The 22515-nt window shown below is 33.9% G+C and overlaps 1 protein-coding gene and 1 long non-coding RNA gene across 5 annotated transcripts; both read left to right on the forward strand.

The window, feature by feature from the left end:
* The first annotated feature begins 3706 nt into the window (after positions 1–3706).
* Positions 3707–6134, forward strand: LOC125478519 (receptor-like protein 2). Its single transcript, XM_048586720.1, has 2 exons — positions 3707–4012; positions 4973–6134. The coding sequence occupies exons 1-2, from the start codon at positions 3781–3783 to the stop codon at positions 6007–6009; spliced, it is 1269 nt and encodes a 422-aa protein (XP_048442677.1). The 5' UTR covers positions 3707–3780; the 3' UTR covers positions 6010–6134.
* Positions 6135–7437: 1303 nt separating this feature from the next.
* LOC103932996 lies at positions 7438–10062 on the forward strand. 4 transcript variants are annotated; one of them, XR_007259349.1, is made up of 7 exons: positions 7448–7653; positions 7754–7876; positions 7993–8140; positions 8240–8353; positions 8607–8683; positions 9017–9084; positions 9869–10062. It is a non-coding gene; the product is annotated as an uncharacterized LOC103932996 (long non-coding RNA). The 4 variants fall into 4 exon arrangements; XR_007259350.1 differs by having other exon boundaries at positions 7438–7876; positions 8255–8353; XR_665072.3 differs by having other exon boundaries at positions 7440–7876; positions 9020–9084.
* The last annotated feature ends 12453 nt before the right edge of the window (positions 10063–22515 follow it).

The raw sequence follows: 22515 nt of genomic DNA on the forward strand, positions 1-22515 counted from the left end.
AAATTGTAGGTGGTGTAAAACCAACGTTGCTAAATGTTCTTTACTCCAAAAACAAGAAGCTTATTTTCGCTTTACTTTGACTAAATTTCTCTTTGACCCAATCTCCCTTCGACGGGTTTGAACACATTTTTTTTCTTTTCCAGTTTGCTCAATTTGCAATGCGATATTATCTTTTAGGCTTGTATGGTTATTAAGATTCATTAGATTGATTAGATAAGATCCAATCTCAATTGAAGACAGATGTGAATGATTTTTAATTTTAGGGGATGAGAAGGAGATTATGCATGAAAGAAACTTATCCCTTTAAGTTATACAATTTTTGGAGAATTGACAGTGATGAGTTTTCTTAATAAGAAATTCATCTTATACCTTCACATCGAACGCATTTTTGTGTTCCTTTTCCTTTGACATATGTCGATAATGTAGAAAATGTTATCTTAGTGGAAAAGAAACCTAAGCTTTTAGGTAGAGAAAGAAATGTAGAGAGAGATATAATTGTGTAACTGTATTTCATTCATGTGTAATTGGATGTACATGAGTATTTAAGCATAAATATCAAATCTTACTAAATGTGCAGACTCAACACCTCCTTAACTAACATATACAAAATCCTAATCTGGTGCTTTACACCTTTGGTGAGCTTGTAGTCCTTCATTACCCCTAACAGATATAATGAGAGTTAAACAATCTAACCCATTCCTAGATATCAGATGAGCCCTTAGGTACTTATTAATATTATACAACATCATGTTGGTGGTGCTTTACTGCAATGTCGGAAAATAATCATGCTTATGCATTTTGGTGCGGATTTCTCCACCGATTCCTCTCCCCCCCTAACAACTAAGTATCTCATCCATTAACGCTATCACTCTCCCAACAACAAGGGCAATACTTGGTTACTTAAAGTATGAATAGATTTTCCTACTCAAAATTATTTGTTGCAGATTCATATAACTTCGTATTTATGATCAGAACTGTTCATATTATAAATCACTCTATAAAGATTACATTTGCGAAAAATCAATTAAAACTGAGGTCGTTTAGTTGTTGAAGGGTTCGAAAATATCTCTTTGGCATATTAAGGGGTTTTAAAATCTCTCTTCAGCGTAATGAAGTGTTTGAAAATCTCTCTTTGACGTATTGAAGTGTTTGGAAATCTCTCTTTGACGTGTTGGAAGGGTTTGGAAAAATGTACACAAACGTGCGGTCATGGTTGTTTGCCATTTTCTCAGTTTGGCCCCATCTTGACCTTGTGGTCATGGTTGTTTGCCATTTTCTCAGTTTGGCCCCATCTTGACCAACTGAGGTTTATATATACATATATATATATATATATATTTAAATTTCTGTAAGCAATCTAAGTTTAAAAATGGCTCATGTCTTCGTCCTCCTATTCTTATTCTTGTTTAATAACCATCCTCCATTGCTTTTATACAATTGTGTGGAATTTTATGCCTTGACTCAGGAGGAGCTGCACTTGCTTTCTATGGCTTGGTTGGGTAGTTGGGAATGGAAGAAATCAATCTTAAGAGGAAATCTCTTTTCGACATATTGAGGGGTTTGGTAATCTCTATTTGACGTAGTGAAGGGTTTGGAAAATGTACATTGATGTGCCGTCTTGGTTGTCTGCCAATTTTTCTCAGTTTGCAATACGATAATTTTTTTTTTTATACTCATTTGGTGCTTAAGATTGAAGGTGATGGTTTTTCTTATTGAGTAACTTATCTTCTACTTTCACTTTGAACCGGTTACTACAATTTTCATGCATTCATATAGGGTTGTATTCATATCTTTTGTTTTTCTGCATGTCGTATACTCCATTAAATACTATTAAAATGGTGCCAAAAAAATAAATTGATATTGAACTCCCAATTTACACGATTGAAATGGAATTGGATTCTCAATGAAATGATTATCGATACCACACACTCCCATGACTCTCTCTCTCTCTTCTCTCTCGGACTTCATTCCATTTTCCTTACAACTCATACGAACGAGCTTCCATTCAACCATTTCTAGTACGGATTGTGACCATTGTTGGTATTTTTGGACTCCCTTCGAGCTCAGGAGTTGATTGGTGGTGTTGGTTGGACGTGAAACCCTCGAAAACCTGAGAACCAGGTTTTATAAAATGTTATTTGATTCATGCAAAATAATTTACTTAAAATAAAAAATGTTATTTGATTCAAAATAAATTTATCTATATTTTATATAATAATATAGGTAAATTATTGCGCACATATATATATTAGTAGTAAAATGTGCCCAATATATATAATAATGCATGAAAATAATTCACTTACAAATGAAGGAAATTTGATTAACAAATAATATATCTACTACTTTTTTTTTTTTTTTTTTTATGAATTTCAATTTCTTTTTTTTTTTTTTTACTACAAACATAATGTACCTACAATATAATTTACCTATTGTTTAATCTTATAAGAAAATAATGTATCACTGTTTTTTGTTTTGGTCGAATATCTACTGTTTTATTTTAATGGAGATAATTTGTCTTGGTTTAATTTTTACGAAATAATTTGGGCACTGTTTAACTTTACCAAAATAATGGAACTACTATTTTAATTTACCTACAAAATAAATGCTATTTGATTCAAAATTAATTTACTTATATTTTACATATAAATATAGATAAATTATTTTTAACACGCATATATAATAACAAACAAAAAATGCTTAATGTATGTAATAATCTAGGTATTACCTACAACATAAAAGAATATTAATTGGTTCTTTGTTGTTTTTATCAAACAATATTATTATTTGATGCAAAATAACTGATTGTACGAAGGATTGTTTTTTTCCATACGAAAAATGTGCTCATAATTGTTTATGAACATGGATAAATTATAATATATATATATATATATATTCTTAATATTTATCAAACAAGAAAGGTAAAATTTGCATATGGGGTTAATTTCTAAACATAATTAGGGCGAGTAATAGTATTTATTGACATAATTAGGGTTTTGTGGCATAAGTTGTAAATATGTGATAATAATTGGTTACATATTTGTCTACATGGTACTCTATTTGAAATTTGGGTTTTATTTGGATGTTTAATATTAGGTGGGTTTTTGTTTGGAAAATAGGAGTTTCAATGACCTTTTACTAAAGAACCCTAAACTTTATACTGCAATATAACCCATTTCAATGGAGAAGAAGAAACACATACTTGGTTTTCTTTGTGTGATTTCAAATTTTGAACTTTGTCCCCTTTTCATGGATGTTATCTTTAGACAATATCCTGGTTCCGTATTTTTCAAGCAATCCCGAGTTTTAATGTGATATGCAATCCTTTGGGACGGTTGGATAACCATTTCGTTTTGGGGAGTGACTAATATTTACACTCCCTGTTTTACCTCTTGCATTCCTCTATTAGAACCCTAATGGGATATCATTTTTGTTTAATAACCATCCTTCATTGCTTTTATACGATTGTGTGGACTTTTATGCCTTGACTCGGGAGGAGCTCCACTTGTTTTCTATGGCTTGTTGGGTAGTTTGGAATGGAAGATATGAGTTGTTGTTCTGAAAATAACAAGGTCCTTTTCATTGTGGAAAACCTCTCTCACGTATTGAAGGGTTTGGAAATTGTACATTAATGTGTGTGGTCATGGTTGTTTGCAAAGAAATACTATCTTTTATGCTCACACACACACACACCAAAAAAATTATACATAGATGCATACCTTTGGTTGCTCCTATATATATATATATGATATGTGCAGACCTGCTATTGTAAGTTAAAAAAAAATGGATAACGGCTTCCTCCTTGTCCTCTTATTCTCTTTCATTATATCTACACCATACATTCATGCAAGCAACCAAACTGAATGCACCTGTCTCATGGCCTTCGCCCGCACTCTATCTTCTCCTCCCATAAATTGGAGTGGTTCTGTTGATTGTTGTCGTTGGAATGGCATCACTTGTAATCAAGAGGGTTGGGTCACCCATTTGATCTTACCCTCCAAAGGGCTCAAAGGAGGTATGTTTGTCTCATCACTTGGAAATCTCACACATCTCACCCACTTGAATCTTTCCCAAAATTCACTTTATGGCACCCTTGAAACTAAATTCTTCTCGTCTTTGAATCACCTTGAAATCCTTGATTTGAGCTATAACCTTCTTTCTGGTGAGCTACCGTTTTCTTTACCACCAAAAAATATCCAGACAATAGATTTGTCAAGCAATCACTTCCATGGTGCAATTCCATCTTCTTTCTTCCAACAAGCTTGGAACTTGACTAGTTTCAATGTCAGCAACAACACCTTCTCTGGATATATCCCTTCATTTATTTGTCTCCGATCATCTCCTTCCATAAGAGTATTGGATTTTTCCTCCAATGAATTTAGTGGCAACATTTCTCAAGGGCTTGGGGGGTGTTCCGAACTGCAAATTCTTCGTGCCGGTGATAATAATTTGTCAGGATCACTTCCAGAAGATATCTATAACGCTACCAAACTTGTGGAACTTGCATTACCTCTCAATTCACTAAATGAAGCCATTAGTGAAAGAATTGCCAACCTTGCCAACCTCACAATCCTTGACTTCTACTTTAATAATTTGAGTGGTGTGCTCCCTGTCAATTTTGGAAAACTCTCCAAGTTGAAATTCATGAATTTTGATTTCAACAACTTAGAGGGTAATTTGCCTCCATCTTTAATGAACTGCACAAACCTCCTATAAATACATTTGGGATTCAACTACTTGGAAGGAGACCTCACCACGCCTAATTTCTCCAAACTCAGCCACCTTAGTAAACTTGACCTAGTTGGGAATAATTTTACCGGTATCTTGCCAATAAGCCTTTACTCATGCAGGTCCCTAAAAGCAATTCGGTTGAGTGAAAATCCTTATCTAGAAGGACAAATACAACCTGAGATTCTTTCATTGAAATCCTTGTCCTTCCTCTCGCTTGCTGATTTACGGTTGACCAATGCCACAGGGGCAATGAAGATATTAATGCGTTGCAAAAGTCTTCGGTCACTCTTTCTTGGCGGTTCGTTTGGTCGTGAGGCACTGTTAGCTGATGATGACATGGTTGATTTTCATGGATTCCAAAATCTTCGAGTGTTGAGTTTGCAAAGGTGTGGGCTCACTGGTCAGATACCTGGTTGGTTCTCAAACCTAAAGAATCTAGGGGTGTTGGATCTGAGTGGTAATCAAATCACAGGGTCAATTCCAAGTTGGTTGGGGACTCTTCCAAAACTCTTTTATTTGGAAATGCCATACAACCAAATTTCAGGTGAATTTCCAAAACAACTTTGTAGATTACCAATGTTGATGGTGAATGCATCTCCAATAGACAATTATGAATTTGAACTTCCCACCTTCAGCCGCGGCATAGAAAATCCAAAATTTTTGCCGCATAAATTGTCTTACATTCCAGGAGCAATAGTCCTATCAGCCAATAACATTAGTGGTAGTATACCTACTGAGATCGAGCAATTGCAACTTATTCGTGAGTTGTATCTTGACGACAACAACTTCTCTGGCGACATTCCAAACCAAATATCTAACCTAGGCTATTTAGAGTATTTGAATCTCTCCACGAATCATTTGTCCGGGAAAATTCCCTCGTCAATGACAAGCCTTAATTTTTTGAAAGAATTAGATGTCTCATACAATAATCTCGAGGGAAAAATACCAACGGGCACGCAGCTTCAGAGCTTCGACGCTTCTGCATTTGAAGGGAACCTTCAACTTTGTGGCGCACCACTTCCAAATGAGTGCAGAGACATTGATGCGGATAATAAGAATAGCATCGACAAAGATATAGACAATGAACGTGATGAGCTTCTTTGGTTTTACATTTTTGCAGCCCTAGGTTTCATTGTTGGATTTTGGGGAGTTTGTAGTTCTTTAGTTCTTAACAAGACATGGAGGTATGCGTATTTTCGGTTTTGGGATAATGTACAAGATTCACTCTATGTGAAGATGGTAGTGTGCATGGCCATGATGAAAAGAAGGATTAAGGAATAGATTGTACATTTCATTATGTATTTTCAGATTAAATAGAACAATTTGGGTCCTATCATTGTATGTGGAATGCACCTATATTAGAGAATTTTAATTTTGTATATTTAAATAGTATGACATTTTCTGTTTGTGGTTGTTTATTTTATCATGATGTAAGGTTTGATTTTTAATATATATGATAGTACAATAAAACTATTCGGACACACAATATTAACATTCTTGTTGACACAATATATACTTCTAGTACATGTGAGTTCTACCATTGTATATAGGTTTCTCTTATATTAAAGTGTGCATCAACATAAGTGTCAATTTGTGTGTCTAAGTAGCCGGAGTAAGATTCTTTTCCCTTCTAATCTCCCTTCCTTTCCCTCCCCTCCATATAATGACGACAATTAACATTGTGAAGCAGTGTTTATATGAACTTTGGAAATATACAAAATTTTAGTTTTGAAATTTTTAGTAATTCTTCATTTTGAAACCAACAACTGAAACATACTGTTAAAATTTTATTGAAATTCATTCAAATATTCTAAAATCATTAAGACAATTATTGCTTAACATATCTACTAATATTTTTTTCAGTGTTGATAGACTCACCCTATTGTCCTATTTCTCCACCCACATTATAATTTCACCCATCTTAAAAAGTTAAAAAATTAAAATGCTATTCCCCAATCCCCTATTATTCCTAAAATGACCTTTAATATATATTCAAATTTTTATACATTTTTTACTTATCTCATCCTTAATCGCAACACCACATTCACGACGACAGTCGAAGCCCCAGCCCGACCGTCCACTCACCACCAGCTCGCAACCCATTCACCACCACCTCTCAATACTCAATACCTTTCTCCCCTGCCCACCAGCACACTCCTGACCTCTGCCTCTCTACCACCCAAACCACTAACGCACCCACACCTATCCCCCTTTTCACTCCATAGCCAAATCCTTCTCCAATTACACAGACAACCCATAATCCTCACCTGGATTTCAATGAATCTCATCCAACCTAGACCCTAGAAACCAACAATTTTTTGGGTGCAAATCTGTGATTGTCCAGAAGCTTCTCCATTGAAGTGGTTATGGTAGTTGATGTGCTGCGGCATTTACATGTCAGCTGCCCATTTATAAACAATGGTCAAAAAAGAGATATATGTGTCAATAACATTTTGATTAAAAGGTGGGTGAGAAAATAAGATAATAAGGTAAGTTTAATAGTATTTTATTTTTTTCAGCTTAATAGTATTTTATTTTTTTCTTTAAAGAAATTATATATTATTTCTATACTAAAACTCAAACCAACGTGCACTGTTTATGGACAGTGTGCGGACAAAAATGCCCTCCAAATATTTGTCTCAGAATGGCTTCTATCGGCTTTTGTACAGTGAAAGGGTGGTTTTGCCCTTTCGATTCCACGCGTCCCGTCATCGCTCCATCTTCTGTTCGATATTTTTCCTCCTCTTCTTCACTCTTCTACTACATTCCGCTTTCTGTGATTCAAAAAATCAGATCGCTCTAAAGCTCTGCTTCCATGACAATTTCTACAGTTTTCCTTTCGTTTTCACTCTCTCTCAAATCTCTGCTTCCGTCGCTCTCGAACGCCTTCTGGCTATCACAATTGCTTCACCAGATCCTCTCAGCGTAAAATAAGTTTTCATTATTGTCCTTGAACCCTAATCTCTCTCCTCTGTCTCTAAAATCCATTTGAAAAAGGTATAATGGGTATTGTTTCTGTCTGCAGGTTGTACTCGGAGAAATCTATGAAGGGCCAATAAGAAAAGGTGGATTGCGTTTCAAAGTGCCAAAAAATACAGGGCCTGCCTCTTTGGACGTTTCCAATCTTCCAAAAATCGTGTTCATGGAGGTGATCTGACACCGATTTCTCTGCAACAAAATCCTCATTTGAATTTTCCTTATCATAATTATTTATGATCTCATTTTTTGTTTCTTTTTCATGCAATTATCATCATTTGGTCACAGCTGCTCGAGTTTGGTTTGTGTCCAACTTTCCGATTGTATTTTCTGTCGACAATGATCTCATTGTTTCTAATGTGGGACAAGGTTTGAAGTTCAAGAGGCCAAGAACTGGGCACCCTCTACAGGCTGCAGTACTACTACTCTTGCTGAGGTCTATTTCAGTTCCTCTCTACTCTCTCAATCTTCATAACATGCTTTTATCTATCTATCTATCTTTCTTCACATTTATATATTTACTAATTGGTTATAGGGCTATTTCCTTTAGCATTTATTTGTGGGAATGATTCATGTGCTTTCACCAATGAACTTGCATCCTCGGATGACAAGAGGACTCAATGGAGAGCAGTATACAACTCAAAATCCAGTAAGCTCTTGGATGTATTCTACTTGAAATCAGTTAAAATTTTAGGATTAAAACACTGATGGAATTACCGTCTATGATATCATAGTATTGAAATCTAGCGAAGATTGTTGATGCTCATTGCTCCTCTCCGCCGTATACACGCTCCTCTTTCATTATTCTTAGCATTTTTTTCTCTTTAATTTGTAATATTTTTTATTTGTCTTTTATAAATGCTTTCAACTTGGAATTTTGATTTGTGTGATTGAATAACAAGGAGAATGTGACCCGAATTGGCTCCAATCCACTCTTCCAAGTGACAAGAAGAATTTGATTATTGGGATTTCTTAGCAGGTAATAATGTTTCAATCTTAATTTATGATTGCGTTGAAGTAAAAGATTGGATTTTATTAATGGGTTTTGGATTTTGATTTTGATCCAATTTACTTATTGATTCGTAAAATGGAGCTGGATGAGGTTATATGCTTTGATTGCACTTTTTGATGGATATAGTTGTTTTGGTTTTACAATTGCACCTTTATGTTTGTAGATCACAATTGTTTTCGTTTTATAGTAGTCCTATATCTTCAAAACTCTTGAGCAAGGATATCAGATTCTATATATATGTATATCTATCCAATTATTCAGATTTAGATTTTAATTTCACATTTATTGGTTTTATTTCAGTAGTTCTACAGGTGATACGATTACAGAGGTACTATAGGAAGTTACAAGATTTCATGCAAACGATTAAGGTTGGACTCTTTCTCTCTCTCTCTCTCTCTCACGCTTTTTTCTTAAATGTTGATTGGGTTTTATGTATTGTTACATAATTATTTTATTTTAGTCTTTTTCTCAATCAAACATTTTCATTGAAAATTCAGTTTATATTCATCAATAAACAAAAATAAGTTAATGCTAGTGAGGTGTCTTTCTGTCTGCACGTTATCTTATCTCACTTCGTATGGTCTTAACAAATAATTAAGACTCATAAGAAATTTACCCTTTTAGCCTTGCCTTTAAATGATACAGACCATCTGTTTTCCTTGCTTCAGTATGACTATAGAAATTGTTTGGCAGGTTAGGAATATGTACCCCTTTCCTTGGGGTTTTCAGTGATGTGTTTTTAATAGAATTACATATTTGAGTAATGAGTTTTTTTAATGGTGTTAAATTTTTTAACAATTTATGATGCTATTTGTAAAATTTAGTCAAAATTTTTTTAACAATTATTATATCGTTTGATTCCAATTCGTAATTACTTCTTTTGTTAAATTTAAGCTTGATTATTTTAGTAAATCTTTATGCCTTATGTCTAAACACATATACAATACTGTATACATGTAGTTTTTATAATGTTGCTAAGCATTTTGAGTGTGCATTTTGTTTATAGAGTGTGACAAAGGCAAAACAGGAAACAACTACTACATATAGAAAGAAGAGGAGTTTAATTGTTTTTTGTTTTTTTTTTTTTTTTTTTAATTTGGTTAAATTCAAAGTTGGTTGGCTTGTGTCTAATTCGATCATTTGCTTGCACAGGTTGAAGTCCCTGGTTTTATTGATGCTGGTGTCTGAAATCAACCCAAGTTAATGTTAAAACGTTATCTACCTTTTCGTTATGATGAGAATTGAGAACTTAGAACCCTTTTTTTATATGGTTCCCATTTTTGAAATACGAAATTGAATTACTTTTCTATACCATTTTGGTTAATCATTCATTGAGAATTTGTTAATTGTTTTAATATATATGAGGTAGGATTTTTACTTTCTACATTTATTTCTCATCTTTAAAGATTGAAGGATTTCATATTGTCGAGTAGTTTATGAATTTTCATATTAATTCCGTCAATATGTTGTTGCAATAATTCAATTAGATATGATGTAAGTTGATGTGTTTATACTTTTGAAACATAATTTTTCACACAATTTTTACTCTCGTAACAACGCGCAGGCATAACTTTCTATACTAAAACTTCTACTTTCAAGTTAATTCTTTTTGTGTCCTAGCAGACTCAGAACACTGTTATTTCTACAACGTTCTTCCGTTTTTGCCCTCTTTTATTTTCTGTTAATTCATGTATGCCCCTGTTGTCCACGTGTTGATTGTGGATGTCTCTCGAAATCTCTCGCAGCTCCTCTGTTTTTCTCTGTTCAATTTTCAGACGATTCTAGTAAACTAAAACTGCCGCCGCTCTCGAGTTCGTTCTCTCGGAGCTAAAGCACCGCTGGCACTCTTGCTCAAAAACAACGGACCATAATTCCATAATCCTTTCCGCCAACATTCGAGCTTTGCATGCACGAATCAGTTTCGGATTGGAAGAAAATTTAAACCCAGAAAAAGTTGGGTTTCCTGATGATTCGACACAGGGCCGGCCCAAGCCCAGGTCCGGGGCCCAAAATTTCAAGGGGCACCAAAATAATTTACTTTTTACATATATATATATATATTATTTTAAAAAAATTAAAAAAAAAAAATGGTACAGCGAATCGTGCGCTAAACTCGGTTCTTCAATGACGCTTCGAAAACTCTCCGGTCTTTACAAATTTCAAGTTCCAATCCTGAAGTTTTTTATTTATCAAGGAATCTTAACTCAGAGTCACTGAACACAGAACTTGGATAATTGGATTGAATCGTTGAAGCAATTTTTTAATTACGACTCATCTTCAGGCCTTCAACTTCCACTCTAGTTACACAATTTTGAAGCAATTTCCTTGCTTCTGTGTGCCTCCGAGTCTGAGTCTCCCAAGTTCCCTGCTGTTCCCGTCGTTCCCTCCTGTCACCACGCCAGGCGCGGCACGGCCACACCCACAGACTGACGGCCCAAAACGGCAAAACCATTTCAGAATTTCAGGAGGTGCCGAGGTGGACTCAGGATTGGTGACCGTGAGCACTGAGCCCAAAGGACAGAGGCCAGAGTCAGACGCGGCCCATAGGGCAGAGGGCCTGACCCATTTTTCTGATTTCATTGTCGTTAATCTTTGAATGCCTCATCGGATGTGTTGTCATTTGTTGTCATTTGGCATTCATTTTTGTGTATATAGAGTCACAATGCACTTTTAATATTGACTGAGTGATGAATTCGTTTTGCAGTTTCATATGATTTAGTGTTTTGCGAAGTCTAAAGGCCATGTTGTTATTCAGAGCATCAATTTAAAAGCATAAGCGAATTAAAATTCAACTGAATGGACAAAACTAAGACATTGATTAACCAAACAATTGAGTCACACGACAATTCGACGATACAATTGCGACTGTTGTATCCTAAAGGAAACAAGTGGAGTGATCTACTCCTACACAGGTTTGAGGATTTCCCCAAATGCAGTGTACAGGCCTGTAATTTTCTTTTCTTTTTTTTTTTTTTTTTATGATTTTTAATATTTATTTCTTACCTAATTAATTTGAACATTGGATTATATTTTTTCGTAATCCAACAGCCCCTGTTTTGGATTACATTTCTTATACGTGGACCCAAAAAGGTAATAAGTGATTTTTTTTTTTCAGATTTTTCCTTTATTTTTTTTATTTTGTTTGTTTAAAAAATATGGACCGTAGGATAGAAAACCCATTCAAATCGCACGGTTGACGGGGTGAGTGTGCCTGCAGTGCGGGCCCAGAGATGCAGATTTGGTCGGTTGACTCCGTCTCACACGCGCTTGAAGCATAATTGAGAGTTTTAACAAAACACTTCCGATACTGTTCATTTTTAACGAAAAACCATATTTATACATTTTCCTGGTACTATTCACTATACCTTTAAAAATGGCTTTTCATTAAAAGAAAAGTTTTTTGGATTTTTCGTTAATTTTCCTTAAAATCATAACATGGGTGATGTCATCTAACGTCACCTTGACGTCACACGACTCAAAAGTTGGGTTGGGGGATTGTGGCACGATTGAGCAACCCTGCCTCTTTTCACTGTAGCCCGATTGAGTGGGGCTTGGGTCGAAAGGATTGTGTGGGTTTTGGGGGATTCAATCACCCAATTACCCAATTGAAAGGGGTTTGGATCCCACTTGAGGGAGTGGGTTGGGCAAACCCCCTTCTACTTGGAAAGCAAGTTATAGGCCAACATGTTTTAAGCTCAAATTTGACTTTTAGGCCACTAAGGATTGGTTTGCTTATATTGAGGCTTGGTTTGGTACTGAGGTAATTTTGAAAAAAGCTGGTATCAAAATAAGCTGGGAGCTGTTTTTGTGTTTGGTAAACATTCAGCTTCAGCTTTTTTTCACAGTTTTGGGTGAAAAAAGCCAAAAACAAGAAGCTGCAAAACCTAACTTTGAAAAACTGGCTTTTTTTCACATCTGTTTTACATAAAAGTTTACCAAACACTATAATACTGTTTTTTTTTTTTTCAAAAGCACTTTTACAAAAAAGTTTACCAAACACTTTGTTGCTTTATTTCACAGCTGCTTATTCTCACAGCACAGCAGAAGCAGCTTTTTTTTAAAGCACAGCAATACCAAACCAGCCCTGAGTCAGAGGCCTAACTGTAAGAGGTAAGATAAGGGGGTTCATTAGCTGCCCTTAGATCAACCTCAACTGCCTAATTGAACGGTTCTTAAAAGCCTCGATATTAGTAGTGTAATCATTCATTTATAAGTATAATATATCTTGTCAAGTTTTTGATATGAAATTGTCTTCTTCAACACTTCAACTTATGTGGCCGGACCACGTTCTTAGTAGGTCACACGTAGTGGGTCACACATGAAATCAATTCCACATCATTAACGTTTATCTTCTTTTCTTTTCTTTTTTTATTTTTTATTTTTTATCAAGCAGTTGAAAATTCAAAATTTGTCCTTAGGCCAAGTCAGTCAAAATCTTGTTCACAATTAGAGCGGTCAGATTGAAGTCTTGTTCACAATTAGAACCATCACGCTTGGTCGAGGAACAACTTATGTTAATGTATTAGCAATATCTACCAAATATTAAAGACATATCAACAATATTTATTTTTGCCGACGCTGACGGCGATGAACAAGTAGAAGATGGAAGAGCAGACAAATCGCAGCGGCATCCATCGTCGCGGTGGTGGGTTTTATTGTGGAAAGCAAGCTCATATTGCTGTTTAATTCTCTCACCATCTCTCCACCATCTTCGATGCCACCACCATCGAAACACATCACAACTACCATTGAAAAGTCCAAAGTTCTATATTACTTGGCTCAAGCCGTTTGTTTTCCATAAAGTTATTAGCTGTATGTTTATTATTAACATGATTTTGATATTTCAGAGAATTTTTATTATTTTCTGTCGTATGGGGAGAATTTTATCAGTTTCATCAAATAAATATGAGGTTTCCTCGTGTTAATGCTCTAGGGTTTATTATTATTATTTTTTTTTTTTGTCAAACGATATATTTTGTTAGATTAGTTACCGACGGAATTTAAACCTACCCCTTCATACAATGGCTCAACACTTTTCCACCACTGTGGTACAAAATCACTTGCCTCTAGGGTTTATTGTTGAATAACCTCTATCATTTGGTTGTTTTTGTCGCAATAATCGTGCAAGATAGTTGCAGAAGGTAAGTAGTCAATGAATGCACAATGCAATCGGTGGACCGGCTACCTACATCTCGCAACTATTCTGTGAGCTTTTATCCGCGGTTGGAAATTATCTGTTCAAACACACTCCTAATCCTACACACCATTTGTTGTTTTTTCTTTGAACACCATTATCACGGTGCATGATTATGATATCAGAATTTTTATGTGACATACAATTTTGTGGGATGAGCTGAAAAGCGATCGGAATAAAATCAGTCTTTATTTTTTTTTTTCAAAGTCTGTCATGATACTTTACGATTGTTGGGGCGCATGCAGAATCATTTTCTTCTCCCCCAATGATTCAGAGATTGTTATATGATGGTTTCTGAATTTCTTGTGTTTCTCTACTTCTAATATAAATAAATAAAAATTAATTATTAATAATAATTATCCAATTTGACCCTTAAGACAACACGCAAAAAAGTAAAATTGATGGGTAGACAGTTATATATAATATCTGCCCTGAAAAATTCAATGGAACTATTCATGTATCTGTGACACAGGAGAGGAATTCAGGATATCAAATGTGAGTGTGGAGTATGGTCCCTAATCTCAGGGGCCTGATCCGACAAGATAAAATTACAGTAAGTTTACGGTTTAAGATTCTCTTCCTATTAAATTTTTATTTTTCATGTCCCCTCTTATTTGAATGTTTACGATTAAATCATATTAATATATTGTATTAACTTCTTTACAGAGAAATAAAATAAAATAAAAAAGTGAGAGAGAAAATGACCGAAGAAAAGAGAATTTGAAGGGAAAATAATCATACTCCAAGTTTTACCATAACAACCTTTCTTCCTGGTTGGAATGACTGCTTACCATCCCTATACAACTTTATTTGCTCAACATCTCCACATTATTGAGCAAAAAATTCATCCCACAAATACCATTTTATGCAATGTTTAATCGAATGGTTGAAATGAATGAAGGTACTTATTATGCCTTTCCCTTGAGAAAGTCTCAATTTTTACTAATTAAGTTATGAGTCTCACTTAAAGGAGAGAGGAGAGGGGAGAAAATTCTTTCAAAGGACAATCATATCTTTTCAGATAGTCTGACATGTTATGTTATCAGATTGTCTATATATTTTTTCAAAATTGTATATATAAACGTTCTTTTATTAACTCAACAATTTTGATTGACAGTACCTAATTAACAACATAATATGGTGTATGTGTGACAAGAAATTTGTATGCTCATACTAATTTTATATAGCAAAGAAATACATCTTAAGGTTTTTTATTAGGTAAAAACTTCTGTTGCCAAAAAGAAATGCTTAGTGGAAGGCATACAAGACAAATACAACTTGGTGTGGTCAGCAAAATACAATTTGAGAAAAGGACTGTATTTATCACACTAAACTTTTATATGATCCATGGTGTTTATACCTTTCATTGGACAAAGTGGCTTATTGCATTTGAGTCTTAGTAAAAGGATAGACAGGAGAGAAAATCTTCCATAGACGAATATTCATACCTTCTCAGAAGTGTGGATCATTATTATCACTAGCTCTTGTAGTCATTACATTTCGAAAATTTATAAGGATTTTTAATAAAAGTAATAATTTAGAAAATGAGTCAATTTACTTTAGTGAGATTCAATACGTGAACAAAATATGACATGTTCTCAAATATTATCACTTAATATCGCACATACATTCATGATATTATTTACTTAACAAATATAATTGACAATGTAACAGCATGATATGTTGGACTGTGTAATAAGAAATTAAGTTACAAATATTCTTATTTAGGTATAACAAAGGGATAAATCATAAGGTTTGATCATTAGGTGAAATCAAACTTTTGTTTGCCAGAATAAATTCTTAATAGTAGGCGCATATACGAGACAAGTACAACGTGCTATGGTCAGCAAAATACAATTTGTGAAAAGCACTGCATTTTTATCTCAAAAGATTTTGGTCACAAATTTGACTTGGTTCATATGAGAGTGACTTTTGTTTCATCAGCATAAAGAACTAAGAGGATCTATTAAGTTCCAAGTTGGACCGATAATTTCTTACCAAACAGTAGGTTGGTCAAATTACTAGCATGGTGTTTAAGGACTCTTCCATCACCATTGTGGAGCTAAAAATAATCAAGAAAAATATGGAGGCAACACGTGAATTCCAGGGTGAAAATGACAAAATTACTCCCAAGTAATACCGGAACTCCTACGCGCGAGCAGTGGACAATTATGTTAACTATTTATTTATAACCTATTTCATCCATACTCATCATATCTTCTCTACAAGGTAACCCCCAAAACATTCCTTTTAAATTATGTTAATTAGCTAATTAATAGATTTATTACCAATTAATCTATTAAATGACTAATTAAACTACCAATTACACCCAAAAAATACACAAATGGCCGGTCACCTTCTCTCCCAAGGGGGCCGACCATGCCCTATATATACTACCCCATTTTCTCTAAAAACCTAAGTCTTGACTCTTGCTAAACTATCTAAATTCTCCAAACATTTTTCCTTCAAAATTCTAACTTTGACATTGGAGGTTCTTCGGCCAAAGTCTTCATCGTGGGCGCATAAGGCTCTTGGCCTTGACCTAAGGTGTTATTTGTTTTGTAGGTGCTATTTTGTACAAGAATAAGGAGAGAGAAATTTGCATTCACAATCATGAACCACCATTAACAAATATTTTGAATTGCAATTGATATCTTCAATGTTTTAGGCTAGCACTAATGGACCGGAAAATTTGGAGTTAAAGAATTATATTTGACTTTAAAAATGATTTAATTCCTCTGCATCGGATAAGTTGAGGTCATATATATATGACTATGGAGTTATATGTGAAGTTATATTTAACTTTTAGAGATAAAAAAGTTATATCTAACTCTAAATTTTGACTCAGTATTTCTGTAATGTACAAAAGTTAAACTTGGCTTTGCATGCATTAGACATAATATAACTTGCACCACCACATTTTAGAGCCAAGTATAATTTCACAACTTTTAATTTTTAATTTTAAAATTGCAGATAACTTCTTTTCAAATTAGAGATAAACATCCTGGAAACTCATGTGTGTCATTGAAGGTGTCTTAGAACTTGAAGAAGAGAGATATAATTATAATAGGAAAACATTGAATATTACAAAAGAATTTGAAATTGGAATTTCCACTATATTGATAAATTTATTCACTCTGTGTCTGGAACTAAAATGAGAAGGAATTCAATTCTCATTATTCTATTTACTAAATTCTTTAGTATAAACTACAGGGGTCTTTTGATATGGGTCTAATTTTATAAGCTTGTTCTGATATGTGTCCAATGTATTACACAGTCATAGGTGAGGTCTAATAAGTAGAGCAATCATCCACATCGGCAATTAAAGTGGTCACACTTTGAAATCAAATTACATCAATTGCCATTGAATGTTTTATTAGGACTCTTCCAGAAATTAACTTGAACTTTAAATTACAAATCATAATTTCAACAACCCTAACCCACTCCTGTTTTGAATATTCCTTGCAATTCCTGCGGATTAGCATCCAAATTTGAATTTCGAATTCGTATGAAGCTATTAGAACTATAAGGAACATCTCTGCAGATGATGAAGGCAAACATGACAAATATCTAGTTTGGGTTTTTCTAGTATTTGCTACCTGGATAACAGGTATGGCACATCCCCAAGAGATTCGCGAGCTTTATATGTGATTGCGTTATATATAAGTATTGCTCCACTGGCTTTTGACATTGTTTGTGTGTTCAAGAGCTTTTGACATTACCAAGATGGAGGAATACTTATATTGTTGGAAACGAGAATCATGTAAAATTATATGTTTCTGATCAAAAAAATAAAAAATGTAAAATTACATGTTCCACCAGGATAGGTAGTTACAATACGATAGGTAGTTTAGCTTGTACAAGTACTTATATGATAGGTAGTTTAGATTGTAAAACACTTCTATGAGAGGTAGCTTAGATTGTAAAAAATTAACAAAAATTTGGGTAATGTCAATAAATAAGGAACCAGACATAAGTAATTAAAAACCTCCTTAAAATGGATTGATAAGTATTTCAAATTCAAAAAAATATTATCAAGAAATCGGAAAGTAGAAGATGAAAGAAACTGAAGAACTACTCTTTTTTATGATGGATAACTAATGATGATACAAATCTAAAACGTGGGAAATCTATGGACAACGTTTAAAAGCTATAAAAGGGTAAAATAGTGATCACAATGTAAAAAAGTCAACTAATAACAAAAAGTGCTGACAGGGTATTCTAGTCATCGGACCTAAATAAAATAAAAAAACTAAAAATTGGACTAATCCTAATGTTGGCCATAAAATTGAACCTATTTCAAGTTACCCCTAAAATATATTTGTTTACCAACTTATACAATCATATTGAGAATGGTTCCTCTATGCGAAAATACCTTTCTCCACAAAAAATAAAATAAAAAAATCATTTCATTTTAATATTATTATAAATATAGAGACTCGTGATCGTTTTGTATTAAGCTACAATAAGGGCCAAAACATTTTGAGTTGAAGAAAAATACATTTTTTATTAGAGCAATCCATTGCTTCAAATTTTACAATAAAATTAAAAAAATTGATACATGTTACTATCGGCATTTAAAAAAAAATCACTGTACACTCTAAATTTCTATACCTAAAAGAAAAAATACTTATGCATAAGGGCTGGGATGAGCTATTATATTTTTAGGGGTATGCTATCGACACATCATTTTTTACTTCTAACACATTCTTTATTAATTTCTGTCATTTGATCTTCTTCAATTCATCCGAACAGACGGCCAAAAATTAAAAAAATAAATGAGAAGTAAAAATGAGTATGTAGATATCACAACCCTATTTTTATCGTTGCAATCCCTACGTGAGGTTGCAGAGATGTAGGACATCTGCAATTTTGACTCAGAAAACAAAGGCTTGCATTACGGAGATATATCTCTCCCTATAAATATAAAAATTAAAGAACAAAAGATTCCAGGTTAAGGTCCTCCTCACTTAATTAAACAATCAAAATGTTCAAGTGCTACCAAAACACTCAACCACCTGGATACTTTCTGCGTGCTTTCTTCATCGTTTCTATCCCCTCCATATTCTCCCTCTACATTGATGCATGCATGCCTTGTTTGTATCCATCTCCTATGAAATCAAATTGATTATGATATGGATTTCTCTTACATGCACACATCACATATACATTGTTTAATACAATGGAAGATAATCGTACAGTTGACTTAATCTAATTGTAGCTCATTTCGTCATCTGCATTCGCATTTCTTTGGCGACCAAAGAAAAAAGATTAGCAAGTTGTATGTCGTGTTATGCTATACCGAATTACATGATGAAAGTCGAGGTTCCATCATAAAACTAATTGGTAATAAGGAGAGTAGCTCAACTTTTTATAAGTCCTTCCATGATTTGGTCCATTATCGATATGAGATTTTGTCCTCACATTTTCACATTGCAATCCTTGATTACTTTCTTTTTATTAACATGGAAGAAACGATCCGGACTAAGGATTTCTTCTAATATGAAAAAGAAAAATAATAATAAACTAAGAGCTAGTTAATTATCGTGAAACCATTGATCAGACTACATAATAGTGTACCAAATACCTTTTTGAAGAGCAATAATACTTTCTCTTAATTGTAATAATATTACTCATCCAATTAGCATCCAAAGGACGTACACTTCATGTAGCTGTATGAATAAAAGTTTACTTTTTCCCAGGTCATGTGGGTAATTACCTCGAATCAGTAGACAACCAGCCCAAAAGAGGTCAGTTTGGGTCTTGCGTACTTTGGACAATGTGCTCTATTGTATTCGTCATGTTGACTTGTCTCACCCTATCTATGCGACATATCAAATTAAGAAACTTTTGCCCTTGATTCTAAGAAAAAGGAACGATATATATCCATACAAACTCATATTATTAGTTGATAAAAAATAATTAACATGAAATAGAAATTCATTTTACATCTTTTTTATTTTTTATACTTTTTATCAAAACACATATTTGAGCGTAACAGGAGGTGGCCTTGCCTTCTCGCAAAACCCTTTTGGCCAATCCAAAGTTAAATCCTTTGATAAATTGATACCTATTATTAGGGAACAAATATGTAACAACACCACTTGGTTGTAAGTTTGCGACTTGCAATTACTAATATATTGCGAGTTAAAATATTAAAAAGATGTTTGTAACAAGAAATCATGATTCTTTGGTTCCTTCATACCAACTCCAATGATGGGCTAAAAGCCAAATAACTTTCCAAAATTTCCTCTCAAACCCACTCCAACCCAAGGGGAAAATTTGGGCTAAATGCTAAATGCTAAATGCTAAACCAAGGCCAAATTCCCCCCAAAATTCAGCCCAGAAATCGGAGTGGACTTCACCCAATATTTATCGGAATTTAAAATTTTTTAGATTAAAATGTTAATAAAATTAATTTACGATAGTCTACATATTTATTTTTTAAAAAAAAAATTAATTTAACAAAAAAAATAGCCTAAGTTCATTCTTTAATAATCCCGGGCTAAAATTTTAAACTAGAACGGTTGGAGCAGAAAAGTTGTTTCTTGGCTAAAAACTAAATTTTCCGGGCTAAAATATTTGGCTTTTGGCCCAACCATTGGAGATGGTCTCATAAATAAAGTGAGATATATGGATTAGTTATTTTGTTTTTATTTTTTCTGAAAAAAAAAATGAAGGTTTAAAACTGAAACCTTCTCACTGTTGCCAGAAATGAATTTTTATTTAATTGTACCAGAAATAATTGTATTCCAAGATTCTCTAGTTAGTGCAAGAAATATTTTGGAGGAAGACAACCTAGATAATGTTAGGAGAAACTTCGTTTAAATTGCACCGAAGTTTTGAGTTAATGTAAACATTTTGACTCGTCTAAAGATAATCAAGTTGAAAACAATATCGACGTAAATGAGATTCATCCAACCAGATATGTGTAATGAATCAATGAGAATAAGAGACTCAAACAAATGATTTCATTTGAGATGAAATACATATAGGGGCATTCTGATATAGACCCCTCATTTTTAGGCTTCTTAGATTAAACATCTGTTCATTTTAACAATTTGACTAAACATTCTCCTACAATTTTAGTGTCATGTATCTTTTAGGGTTAATTACAAAAAACTACCTCAAGTATGGGTCAAATGACACTTTCATACCTCATCTTTTAAAATTGACAATGTCATACCTCATCTTACGAATTTGTGTCAATGTTATACCTTCCGTTAGTTTGGCCGTTTATTCTCAGTTAAATGCTGACGTGGCTTGATCTGGGACCCATTTTTATTAAAAAATTAATAAAAAAAATCATTTAATATTATTTAAATATTAAAATAATAAAAAAAAATTATTTAAAAAAAAAAAAAAAAAAAAAAACCAACGTCAGTTCTCCCTTCCCCCCTCTCTCCCTTCTCCCCATCTTCATCTTCTTCCCCTTTCTGCAACTACAACCCAGAAAAACAGAAGAGAAAAAAAAAAAAAAAAAAAAACTAATTTGTTTTCCTTGCTCCTCACCCCTCTTCTCCCCACATCCACGCACCCAACCTCCCCACCTTCGCACCCCAACCTCGCACCCACCATCTACAACCCCTAAAAAAAAAAAAAAAAAAAAAAAAAACCCAGAAAAAAAAAACCCATTCTCCTGGGCGAGGAGAAAATGGGCAACGGGGGTCCGCGCGGGGGGGGGGGGAGGGGGGGAGAGTGGGGGTGGGGAATGGGTGTGGAGAGGAGAGGGTGGGTGTGAGGGGGGTGAACTGGGTTGCTGCTGTTTGTTTTTTTTTTTTTTTTTTTTTTTTTTTCTTCTTCTTCTTCCCCTTCTGCAGAGGACGAACTGGGGTTTTTTTTTTTTTTTTTTTTTTTTTTTTTTCTCTTCTTCTTCTTCTTTCTCCTTCTTCTTTTCTGGGTTGCTGGGTTGCAGGAAGATGATGGGAAAGAGAGAGGGGAAGATGCACGAAATAACCATGGACCTAGAGAAAAAAACCCAGAAAAAAAAAAAAAAAAAAAAAAGCCCAGTTCGGCCCCCTGCAGAAGAAGAAGAAGAAGAAGAAGAAGAAGAAGAGGGAAGAAGAGGGAAGAAGAACAAGAGAGAAGAACAAAAAAAAAAAAAAAAAAAAAAAAGAAGCCCAGTTCGGCCCCCAGAAGAAGAAGAAGAAGAAGAAGAAGAAGAAGAGGGAAGAAGAGGGAAGAAGAAGAAGAGAGAAGAAAACAAAAAAAAAAAAAAAAAAAAAAAAAAAAAAAGAAGCCCAGTTCGGCCCCCTGCAGAAGAAGAAGAAGAAGAAGGAAGAAGAAGAAGAAAGAAGAAAAAAAAGAGGGTATTTATTATTTTAATATTTAAATAATATTAAATGATTTTTTTGTTTTTAATAATTTTTTTATTAATTTTTAATAAAAATGGGTCCCGCATCAAGCCACGTCAGCATTTAACTGAGAAATAAACGGCCAAGCTAACGGAAGGTATAACATTGACACAAATTCGTAAGATGAGGTATGACATTGTCAATTTTAAAAGATGAGGTATGAAAGTGTCATTTGACCCAAACTTGAGGTAGTTTTTTGTAATTAACCCTATCTTTTAATTAACCCATTGTAATGTACCTAAATTACATAT

The sequence above is a fragment of a genome, unplaced genomic scaffold, assembly GCF_019419815.1.
Source record: "Pyrus x bretschneideri cultivar Hongxiangsu unplaced genomic scaffold, Pyrus_bretschneideri_v1 Contig25, whole genome shotgun sequence".
NCBI classification, from domain to species: domain Eukaryota; kingdom Viridiplantae; phylum Streptophyta; class Magnoliopsida; order Rosales; family Rosaceae; genus Pyrus; species Pyrus x bretschneideri.